A 12,437-nucleotide genomic window follows, 5' to 3' on the forward strand; every position below is an offset into this window, starting at 1 on the left:
TTGACGCGCGTCATGCTCAGCAAGCGGCCAATAAGAATTATCTGAGTAAATTGAGCTCTTAGATGTGCGCGCAGTAAGCACGAGAAAATAAATCCCTTCGTCGTTGAGCTACTTTGTATCAATATGGTGATAATTTCTATTGATACATTAATTTATGTAGAAGTAAAAAACGATGGTTAAACAGAGAATTAAAAAAGAAACACTGCTATTTCAGTGTGTTATCGAAGCAACATCCCGTCCAACCTGGGCAAACTCGACCATCACGTTCACCGACGAGATTATTTTATAAAAATGATTTACAGAAGCTAAGAAATGCGTTGATATCCCTATCTCCGTATATAATTACGAATCAGGAAAGCCTAATTAAAAGGTTGTCATGCAATGAAGCTTCATGGAGAAATTACCTATTAACTGCTTGTTTGCAAAAAGATTAAGCTAACCTGAATGCGGTCTTCTGGCAGATCCGTTTTTATGGAGAGGAGCTCCCTCGCGTACACGTCAGGGTAATGAGCTTCTTTAAAAGCTTTTTCCAGCTCTTCCAACTGGTAACTAGTGAATATCGTTCTGCAATTATGCCATGATGGTCCGTCGAAGACATATATAAGTAACACAAACGTACCGATACTCAGTTTTGAAGCTTAGCCTGTAAGCGATACTTTCATCAGCCGTTTTAAAAGCCTTCAAGTGGTTCTTCATAGGGACGTCAGTTAAAATTGTTGCATAATCAAACTAGAACTCGGACAAATAAACGAATATTTACATTAATTTGCCTATTGAATATGGATATTGTTTCATTGTAGAATCGGCTAAAGTCGATGAATTGAGACAAACGATAAAGTTATTATAAACGGTTTCTCTAGGGTGAACTGTGTTAGTTGCCTCTTACCGGTGTCTTCTCTTCTTTTTTTGTTTTTTGTTCGTTGTGCCCCGATTTCCGCCTTCTTGGGCATGGCTGGAATCTTCGTCGAATCTTGGGGGGCTTGTTGCCGGCCCCGAGCCACTTACCGCAACTCCGACGGGAAGCCTCAGGTCTGGTAGTCCTATAGTTCAGACGGCAATAAATAATGTAACAACAGTTAATGTGTTGACAGTTAATCGAGTGTTCGTACGGTCTGATTAAGGAAACAAAATTTGATTGTTCTTATCAGCTAGAAGTAGTAGATGCGTATGCGCGTGTTACTGTGTCGCAATGTGCTTAGCTAGACGACAAACCAAAGTGGCGTCAGTGTTAAAAACGCGCATCATACCTAATATTTTTTTATGAGTCACACGTGGCACCTTTGCGACTTCAATGAAACACGTATTCTACTGGACTCTATTCTGTACCATTTACACCAATGCCCTTTGCACAGCTAGCCAAGTCTTCACCGCATCGTTCACTATGACACACTTCACATGACAGTAGGAACTGCAAATAGATATCTCGAAACTCAGCGCTTAGAGGCAAAGAATCAAAACTGTTTACCAGCTACAAACGTCAGAACGAATTGCAGCTATCGAAGGACGGCTATTTTCTCATCGTTGTGTTCACGATCATTTCGTGACCACAGTAGAACTGCTAACGAAACGGCCTTAGCTTATTACGACACGCTCATAAGACCAGCCAAGATCAACTAAGCTTTAGCGCTACAAGAGACGGCTGAAGGGGCTGACGGAGGTTGGTGGGGCTCCGACATCGGCAATGGCCACTGGCGACATCGTAATTCGATTTGTAACGCCATTGTTATTATCCATTGTTCCCAACCAGCGACACGGACGATACCGACACCGCCCAGTCAGTCAGCCAGCCAGCCTGCCTGCCTGCCTGCCTGCCTGTCGGGGTCGGTGAACGAGTGGCGATCCGCTCGCTTTCGCGCTTCGTCAGCCCGTGCACGCTAACTATCAGCGATTGATCCCGAACGGATCCGAAAAGAGCGAATCAGCAATGATCTGGAATCGAAAGTGGTCAGCCCGGGCAGAGCGATTCAAGTCCAAACCAAAAGGTTGCTTCCTGACTCTTGATCTGTGAAGCATTGGGCGCGGAACATCAGCACCATTTTGGGTGCTACTTTCGATACCGCAAAAGATTGCCCCTTCTTCTTCCGCGACCGTGATGTTGTTCCTTCCACGCCGATGAACATATATATATATAAGCATGTACATGTCCAAGAATGCGACTGATTCATTTGGTCGATTGCAACGTCTAGTATTTCGGTGTTTCTTGAAGATATAGCTGGGGAAATGGCATTATTGTGAGACGAACAAAATGGAATAACAAAGCGCTAATAGCTCAAGGATCGTAAAGAAGTATACCAGAAAGTACACCGGGTAAATAGTTAGCAATTAAAAGACAGTAAACAAGTACTTGATGATTCCATCAACATGAAATTAAGCTTTTCAAATAATTAATTATAGGGTTCAAACTTCATCTCGTTGTATTTGGCCCTCGAACCGGAGCATCTCAATGAACCAGGTGAAGCGCCGTCAGCTGAGGTTAGCCTTCACTGAGTGATGGCCTGCATGCCGATAAATGAATTACTAGATCGTATTATAAATTATGTATCAAGGATCGGGCAGCTAATAGTCATTAATAGTAACGCTAAATGGTTATTTCTGAAGACAACTGAATGATTCAGGTCAACCTTTAGGTTTGTGCGTTGTTTGTCAATCAGAACAGAGTCTCAGCGGTCTTCTTGCAGCTGAGTATTTGGCCATCGACGGCTTGGTGACTGCCTCGTGACTGCTTGGCCATTACAAGCAAATCGACTGAGACATTACCGTATTGAGAAGAGTAATAACAATGAAACATCAACAACATCGTGGAAAATAAAGTGACGATAAATATGTGGCAGAAGAAATAAATGGGCAACACAAGGGTCGATCATTAGGACCGCCTCTATCAGGGCGGATTTGATAGCTAACATTTTGACTAACCTAGATGTCATCAGATTTGCCCTCATCTTTGTCACATTTTTCCCGACGAGGGTTTACCTTTTACCAAGTAGAGCATCCAACCCTCACTTAACCAGATTAAAGTTGATATAATCCCAGATTAAATTAGCGCGCCCAAATAGAGAGCGTATAGAAACATATTGTTATTCATCAAAAACACAATGTTAAGCAATTTTTTTTCTTCTCATATGAAATTTCTATAGTTAATCTAAAATGACCATGACAGCCATCTGCAGAGGTACCGGACAGTACGACGAGTAAACGATCCAACCTCTGTTAATATGGGACAAAATCCCTGATTCTGAGTCAGACGCATGATGGAGATACGGAGCTTTCGTTATTATTGGAATTAATCACTATGGAATGTTGTTGATATAAGAATTTCCACCTGATCTTCGTCCCAGCACCCTGGGACCGTTCCGTTAATCACCGCCTGCAGGGGCACGCAGCAATAAGGGCGTACGCGCCTTTTGCTCATTCCGATCTTCAGTTGGGGTTAACTGAGCTCAAAATCCAATGAAGTTCATGAGCAGTCGTGACGACTTTGACAAAAACTCGGAGAGAATAGCGCTTACCGACAATAAACGCGATCGAGTGAAAGTGTTTTTGATTAAAAGAAGTTAGTGGAGGATGAGCGAATTACTACTATCTGTGCTTGACAAATCATCGGTTCAAACTATTATTATCTAATAGCATTTTCCTAAGCAAAAATTATTTTTCCTCTTTCTTCAGCTGGAGCTGCACGCTGCTTCTTGCAGCCGCAAAAATGGTTACACCAAAATATAGCTAACGCTGGTACAGCTCTTCCTTGCAATTGTCAAGTAAAGGGGGTTAGATTTGACTTAAAAGGAACAAGGTTTCAGTTCCGATGACCTGTCTTAGTCATGACAGTCGCGCCTGGAACCCCATACGAAAACAACGTGTCTTTCAAGAGCGTAAATAGAACCATCTTACATGTAGTAGCTATATTTTCTTTGTCAAACTTGTCTAGATTACAGTCTCTAATTGAACAGCCGTTCTTTTTATAAACTACTAGTTAAGATGTAACTGGTAAGCTGCATAATAAATTAGGCGACGAAACCGTAACAGTTTACAGGTTAGAAGCGGTCAGCGGCTTCTGAAGATAAAACAAACGCAGCAGGATCCAAGCAGCAACGAAGCTAGAGTTTGCCCTTGTCGACACCCCAATACACTGTCGAGAGGTTAGGAACACTCTTTCCTTATCAAATTGGACAAATGAAAAAGGGCCAGCTCAATGGATTTTCTAGCATTGCGCCTGTTTCTTCTTGTTTGCCTGCCATTGTACCCCCAGCAGCACCTAAAGCGAAGCCGTTGACATCTAGCCTTCATTCGTTGAACTATGCTTTTCCTCAGTAATATCCACTTTCCATTTTTCCCTCCCTGTCCTTGTATGACTTACCTTCTTCGGCGTCGTCTGTTAAACTATGCACGCCTCAGTCGACTTTGGCGCGCCTTATTTCGTAATGCCATTGGCGCACATTCCCGACATTCTTGATCAAGCACTTAACGGCCGCCGCCGCCGCTGCTGCGTCACACCGCTTCTAACTGGGTACTAATAAACTAAGCAGAATACCAAGTGCAAAATGTTAGTGAACCCCAGACCCAAGGACAGCCGCTGTTGCTGCTCCTGCCCCCACTGTCCCCGGTGCCGCAGAGCACAGACTGAATGAATGGTAGAATGTACAATAATTCCCTCTGCGTGTTTTTACGCGGGCTAGACAAACTATGCAGAATCATATGCAGAACAGCGTGGACTGCTGCCTGTCTTTACGGCTAAAAGAGAACAAAGAAGATAGCTTTCCTTCTTCGCCATCGACTATAGAAGACTATTATACGCCAGACATCGCCTTCGGTTGTGTGCCCTACTGCACACGAGACGGGAGTCAACACCGCAGACATTGGTGAGTCCTCAGGACTCACAAATTGATGGGCAATGTCTTGTGCTCTTCCTTGGAGAGCCACGGAACGAAATGGGGTCTCGAAAAGCTAGCCAGTAAACGAGTGCGGTAGTTCAACATCTGTTGGTTGGTAAGGATTGAGGGCGTTGGTTGTATTGAGAATGTGTATCTGGCCATCTTTGTGCGCCCTATGGAAAACTATATATATTTGATAGAGGGTGCCGTCGCTGCTGCTGTATTGGGTGGTAAAGTGGTGTAAACGCTTGAAGCTGCTGGGCATGGGATGCAGCGAAGTGTTTGAGGCGTTATAACGCAGTATGACTACTAACGAACAAACGGGAAAATAGAACAGTTCAGCCCATGTGGCTGTATGAGACGAGTCGCACCGGCGATGATGGCATCAACAGCAGCCGAAGTCTCGCGTTGCCTAGCTATGGCGCACCGCAGACGACTGCTGCAAATATGTACAAGGGCTGGGAGAACGACCGAATTCTTCGGCCAGCAACGATTGCTAAGTCTCGTTAACTCCTTCGCCTGCCATTGCTGCAACGGGCGCAATGCCGTTCTTTTAAGAGACGGAATTTATGACACTAGATAGATGATAGGCTGGGCAAGGAGACAGCCGCTGGAGCAGCGATGAGCCGACCCAGGGAACTAGGCCAACTCTGAGTGCTCAATCCCGTCAACGGGTAGAAGTCTACACGACATACTTTGTACAGGGACATCAAGAGAAAGCGAGAAGGGGAAAAAGGATTTGCGGGGGGTGCCACCCTACCTCGAGTTCATTCAGTGAGCCCGGGAGAGTTTGCGGCCGATGGCGGCGTGGTAATGCACACCTTTGTCGAATCGAACGGTGGCCGGCAGGACGATATATATGTATATATAATACACGTTTTCATAAAAGCGGTTTTCTGCAAATCGTTCCGTCTCAAAGGCCTTTCGGGGACGCAAACCGCAATCGCCCATTGGAATGGTCCCATCGTCCCCGAACCGGAGCGATAGCAGGGCCGACAGTTCAACACCTAACAACAGCTTTTATCTGCGTTTATGTCGTTGAGCACAAGCAGTCTCGATCAAGTAGACCGATCGTGTCTAGCACGCACCTTCTCTCGGTAGCCCTTGTGTCTCAAACGAACGCCAGTTGGAGGGGAACGCTGCTAAGCGTGACGGGAGTTTCCTCTTTATGTTTGCTGTTTATGGTATCCTGCTGGTCCTGAAAGTAACAATATTTCGGTCGCGAAAAACCCGGGGAACGATAAAACCCACAAAGCTAATTTCGGCCAAAGGGTTTTGTAAGGCACTGGCCATTGTAGGCCATTGGGATATCTGAATAGTACTGTTAAGTAACATACCGGCTAAGAACTGTCATAATTATTAGGTTATTCTAATTGCTCTTACTTGTATGTATTGTATAATAATTAATATTGATAAGGATCCGCTAACTGTGTTTGTACGTTGACGTTCCGTAACGATTTCCGTGCCTCTGTGCCAAGCGAGATGTTACTCGTACGCGAGATTCAACTAGATTTTATTAAATTTGGTGTCCAACCATATGGATTATGTTTCAGCTGAGTGAGTAGGGCATATGTGCATCTGTCGCTCATTTCTAAGATAATGGATCGCAGCACTCATAATGCAAATGCATATATTCCCATAAGCTTTCCTAAAAAAAACCCAGGGTCGAACGCGTGGAGCGACCTTCGTATTGTTGGCTGGACAGGAACAATTACTTTCAACTTCAGCGATGCGTAGTCCGGGGAAGTTTTCCGCCTGGCATAGCTCACCTTTGATTTGGGTACTTGTTCTTTGCTTTTATTTGTATTGTAATGTTGTCTTGCACTTTGATCTGTGCTGTTGTCCCCTTTTTGGGATCGAGGTTGTTGTTATTGTTATTACTCTACTAAATTAAATGCATTTTCGCTGACGGCAGTAAGCAGAGCGAATCGGCGAAAGACTGAGGTGTATCAGAGAGAGATTTCTTGGCACGTTTGCTTTTCTCACCTAACCATGGCCACCGCTACTCGACGCTGGCTAGTGCGGCATCACGGCGACCGGTCACCCCCTAGCTCGCACCCCCAGAACGGCATCATTTCAATTCACTTGTCGCCACATCATTGACTTAGTCTTCCGGTGATCTTCCCAGCTACTGGAGGAGTGCGCAAAGCTGCTGCAGGCGTTAGGTTAACTCCTTCGTACTCCACTCCACCCGACTTGATCGCTTACCATTACCACCGATAGCAGCAACAGCAAAAGCATCGGCTAGACGACTGCTTATCGTATCCCATCATCTGTCTACTGTTGATACACCCTTCTGGGTCGAGCGCCAAAATCGGGTCGGATCGTGTCAAGAGTTTGGCACGCGTTTCGCATGGCCGCGCTCGCAACCTATTCATTCATCAAGAGCAGGTAGGCAGATGGCAGCGGTAGCAGGTCCTATCACAGTCGACGTTTCCGACAAGCGTCACTGGTTCGTTCTCTATACTGATCTGTTGATACTCATGCAGATGCGTGCCCTTGCTAGCCACCATCTATCCACGGCTGCGCGGAATAGACTAGGTGAGCGGAAGAGTCGTGTTCACTGCTTCGGGTCCGCGTTGCGATGCTTTCTGTCCGCCTGTATTGCGAGTCTTTAATCGTTATCCATACTAGCCCAGTTAATATGCGGAAATACGATGATCACGGCGCTACGCCTTTTCGCGAAGGCCCAGGACGCACATGAGGACGTATTCTATCTATTTGGCCTCGTGTACTTTGATGCGTGTATTGTGTGTGCATAAGTCTGCGAGCGTGTATAGATGGGTTTGATGATGAACAGCGCGGCAATCATTACTGGCTGAACGATTGACGATTACAATAGCTAGAAGATTTGCGACTTAGAATTGATAGCCGATGATGCACAGTGAACTTTAGAGCTATTCTGTGCCCTTAGCCGACGCATTGCTTTGATACGTAACGCAGGTAGACAAGTGAATAGGCAAAAAAGTACACCTAAAGATACCAGCGTAGCTAGAATTACCCGTCATCTAGCCGTGAAGCCTTTGCAGTCTCGTCAAACCATGTTAAATGATTCGTTCGCGAAGGATTTTCTAACAAAACTAGAGATAGGCCCAGTTGACGCACCCTCATCATCACCGGTCGTTATCTATCGTCAACCACCTCGCTTCTTCGTTCACTGTCTATGGATAGACATTATTGGCACCCTCTGACTCGCGAGTTTCTATAGAAAACTCTCTCTCTCTCTCTCTCTCAGGTTGGTCCATTTTGAGTTTATCCAGTAGTGTCCTGTGCTTTGGGTGCGCTCTTTACGCAGGTGAGCTTCGCATCGAACGCGCGTGTTCTCAGAAGAAGCGCCGCAACAATACGAAGAGGGCATACAAGCATTAAGTCGAAGTGTAGATGCGTCGTGGATGAGCCCGTGCTGTCACTGCAAAAACGCATGTGCCTATGCTAAGAAGAGCGTACCGCACTACTTATTATACATAGCGATCCGTGTACTTCAATCGATTTACTACAGGACTAGTCACCTTTATTGTTTGCTAAATCGGTCCAGCTTTAATTCAAATGATAATCTTGCGCATGGCGAGAGGGTGGGGGAGAGGTAAGCCTTAGAATAGCCTTCCGGGTATTACACAACAACAACAACAGCAACGACGACGACAAAGTAATGCTCATCGGGCATTATCGCAATGCTCTGTCAGCTACAAAAAATCGTGTGACAGGTTGGCCAAAACGGAACGAGTACAGCCAGTTTTCAATAGTCTGCCGTCTACCGATATATGAGCATAGAAGGAAGATGATGTGTTGTTGGATGGCAGAGTGTAATCATTGCCGAATGGTCGTCTAGTTGACCAATTGCTTCGAGTGGTCCATGTGACGGGGGCGGTTGGGTATCGGAGTTGACTAAAGGCCGCTGTCATAGCAACCCACTTTCCTTTTTTTCGCTTGCAGTATCCTGTAAAAGCCGCCTAGAATGACTCGTAATGGAACGATTGGGTGTATAGTTGATTCTAAGCAATCTCCTAACTTGTAGGGATCTGGACCCAGCAGCATAACTTCGAATCGTGTGCCCGTCTGCCTGTCTGGGCATCGTCAAAAACGCGACAGAAGAAAAATATTAAATTCTCTCTGTGTTATACTATTGTCGTCCATTGCTGTCAGGAAACGCTGCTGGCGTCAGGCGCGCCTGCGGTTGAAGCACAAACGAGTTTTAAGCGGTCGTTTCAAACGAGAGGAGTTTGAATTCGACAAGCCACGACCTCGATGATAAGGATTACTGGCAAGGTTCGAAATTGCCGAACGACGATTGCTCTTCTAAAGCTATGGAAATATAATAAAAATAATAACTAGACTATCTATGCACCCGGCCCACTTGCGCTTGCCAAGGCCGCGAGCCCACGGGATGGCGAAGCATCCCGTAAAAGCCGGATACCTCTACAGCTCAAACTGATCTGTTGCTATATTGAAAAGTGGGTGGCATTGAAAACTGGAGCTGCATGGTAGCAGACTAGAAACTCCAAAGAAAGAAACTAAAATAGGTCTAAAACACCACGTCTTTAAATAACGGAAATTTTCAATTCAGTAACTTCACTTACCCGATTTAATTTGTTAATAGACTCAGGTATGCGCACATGCACAAGCACACAAACTACTATCTGCCTAGATAACTTTTCGAAAATTCATAGTTAGCTTAAATCTGAATAACAACTTACATTTTTCATAATAAGGATAATGCAGAACAAAACATTGACCTAATTTGAATAGACCTGGTAATTAATTTTTACTGGCATTTAACTTATAAGCATTATACAGGTACACACATTTCAAGCAGCTCATCGTTTCGTTGTAATGTTTCTTACAAGGTTTCATACAAATAGATTGTTTCAGACCGATCTGCTAATGAGGTTATGTTCGATTATAGGGGTGGGGTGGCACCTCGTTCCCTCAGGCTCATTTCATCACGTGTTCCACCCGCGAACGCTCTGCCGTTGCGCAGCAATTGCTTGTCCCATCATTCGCTAGGCCTTTATCGAAAGACACACAGTTAAATATGTGCCAGCTTACAAGACCGTCTTCTTCTATAGCAGATCTAGCTAGCGCATGTTCTTGAAGCAACAGTGTGCCCCGGTCCACGGTGTGTAGCTATTGTACAGTATTACTCCGCCAGCGGGATGTCCTCGGATGGTCTGCCAGCGCCATCTTCCAATGTTACAGGATAGCACAGGAGGGAAATATGGGGGGATGGGGGGATTGGGTTTGGGTCTAATAGCAGCCGCCGGCGCTGGAAGTCACTGCGCACTCCACGTTCGCCACGAGCGCTGCCTTCTCCAATAAGACACAGCAGTCTTACGCAGTAGACACTCGCCTCCCACCGCCACTATCTCGAACATACTTGCCCTGGGAATGTAAGACGTGTGGAGGGTGGGTGGCCGCTAAGAATCTGAGGGCTATGGCTGCTGAATGGTGTAATGGGCACGTTGGAAGAATAAATTGGGGACGGGTGCTCATTAAAGCGCGCGCGTCAGCGTCACTACCGTGGGGGTGTGTGTACCGCCCTGGGAGGCTGCAGTGAAGAGTGAGTCCTGCAAAGGAGATATCCAGGCCGCTGTCACCACTTGGGGGTGCTCGAGGTAGTCCTCAAAAGGGAACTCTTAGCTAGGCTTCCTTGTCGTCACTACGGTCGTTGTAGACGACGACGGCTGGGTGGTGGCACGGGTCACGTGCTGCCCTCTCAAGCCACCGCCGTCGTCACTCTTGGCGAACGCTGGGCGATTTACCCATCGTACGATAGGTAGTCCTGACGCGTCTGCTGCAAGGATAGGGAACCCGCTAAGGTTTCCAGGGAGAAGAGAGTATCTTTGATGGCGCACAGTGTCGTCGTATCGTCGCAGCATACCTCTGTACGGAGTTCGTGTTATCGGTCTCGTAGGCCACTCTAATAGCGGGAGAAAAAGCGACGAAAACATGAGAAGCCAAAGGCCTCGTGTGCGCAACCCATGCAGCTGTCTTCGCCTAGTCGACGTTGTCGAGTTGGCTGGCGGGCTGTATGTACCGATATGTGTGCAGACTAGCGTCGTCCTGTGAGCAGAAGTGAATATGTTCAGGGTATCACTCGTACTACTATAGCTACAGGGGCAACTAGCGCATCTATGAACACACATGATACTTCTATCCTCATCATAACTTCTTTAGCAAGTTCATTGCGAAATCTTGCCTGACTGTCTCCCTGTGCAACATATGCGCATATAATGTACATGTATGTCCTGAATAACGTGTAGTACTGCTGGGCTAGCGCCAATATATAAAAAAAAATTTGTATGCCCACTCTTAAGGTCAGGGATCGTCGTCGATTATTCTGAAATGCTTGCATTTCAAGAGCTATAATAAAATTAACCAGTAGCTGATAAATGTAATTCGTGGGCAGAACCGCTTAGTAAACCAAAAGTTAAACTCATGCTTCCGTTTTGCAAACGCAGCTTCAGGTGCCTAGAGATTTACGAAATTCATGCACGCAAATTTGTGTTTGTGTTCGGAAGACAAACATCCGAACATAATCGCTCATCTCGATCTGTGCGTAGAAGTGTTCTTTCAAATCGATATGACTCAGCATCAGTCAGTATATCGTAAACGGATCACCACCACCACTCATAACATTATTATAATCTTACTGTCTTATCACCCGTTTTTTCAATTTGTTTGCGCCACCACGTTCGGACATTCAAACTTCTTCAATTTGTTCTCACTTTGCCTATCTAAACCTCTTCTAATTTACCAACATCCTCTAAGACAGCACGGTCACGCTCCAGGCCGCTCCGGGGTGTCTTTCTTTTCGCACCCCTCGATTTCGTGCAATTCATCTATCTGGGTGTCGCTCTGTGGCCCTAGTCCCAGGCTGGTATCAGACCGAGCCTGAGGCCGAAATTTAGCAAACAGACGCAGTCTCAGCGAGGCAATGTTAGCTAGGAGGAGTTCTTCGACTTGTACACCACATACTACGCCTACTGAAGTGAAGGTGCACTACCTTTCTCTTAGGGACTCAGTCCATTACAAATCGCGATACGCTGAACAGTTAGGATGCATGGTCAGAGAGGTCATCCTGGTTGCCTTAGCAATTCGTGAAGAGTGCGCTCGTGCCAGCTTTTATTGGCACAAACGCACCTTGGAACAGGAACAAAAAGTGACACGAGTTTTAACGGGAGTAGATGGCTCATGATAATTTAGCATAGAGGCTGGGTCCGGTTAGGGTCTCCGTCTTGCAGATCTGAGCTAGAAACAAGCCTGTCACCTAGACTTCATTAGTTATGACTACGTCATTCCCTTATGCAATGAGCAGCAACACTTTTCCAACCAGATAACAGTGTCGGGACAAGCAATTTATCCTTAGGATGGGAATCCTTTGGTAATGCTTTTATAAAGTATCATTTGTGCCTGACCCATGATACAAAAAGCCTGCCAACCAGCAAGGTTAGCTGCTGGTTGACTCATTACTAGATGAGACAGAGTTCTCACCATTGCTCACGTTTACATCATAAGCTGTGCCGTACAATTCAAGGAGTCTACCATTTCGAGGATAATGCGACTCCGACCCTT

The 12,437-nt window shown here is 45.9% G+C and overlaps 1 protein-coding gene and 1 long non-coding RNA gene across 2 annotated transcripts in view; one reads left to right on the forward strand and one right to left on the reverse strand.

Moving 5' to 3' along the window:
- The window catches only part of LOC111250066 (uncharacterized), a 60,607-nt gene that overhangs the window by 20,060 nt on the left and 28,110 nt on the right, over positions 1-12,437 (reverse strand). Inside the window, exons 2-3 of the mRNA XM_022804698.2 lie at positions 887-1,040; positions 441-564 (exon numbers count right to left, since the gene is read on the reverse strand). Of these exons, the coding sequence (XP_022660433.1) occupies positions 441-564; positions 887-1,040 (278 nt within the window). The remainder of the gene's footprint in view (positions 1-440; positions 565-886; positions 1,041-12,437) is intronic.
- The window catches only part of LOC147755840 (uncharacterized), a 41,632-nt gene that overhangs the window by 13,911 nt on the left and 15,284 nt on the right, over positions 1-12,437 (forward strand). The gene's annotated exons all lie outside the window — the stretch shown is intronic.

Source organism: Varroa destructor, unplaced genomic scaffold (genome assembly GCF_002443255.2).
Source record: "Varroa destructor unplaced genomic scaffold, Vdes_3.0 BEIS01000004.1, whole genome shotgun sequence".
In the NCBI taxonomy this organism is placed as follows: Eukaryota; Metazoa; Arthropoda; class Arachnida; order Mesostigmata; family Varroidae; genus Varroa; species Varroa destructor.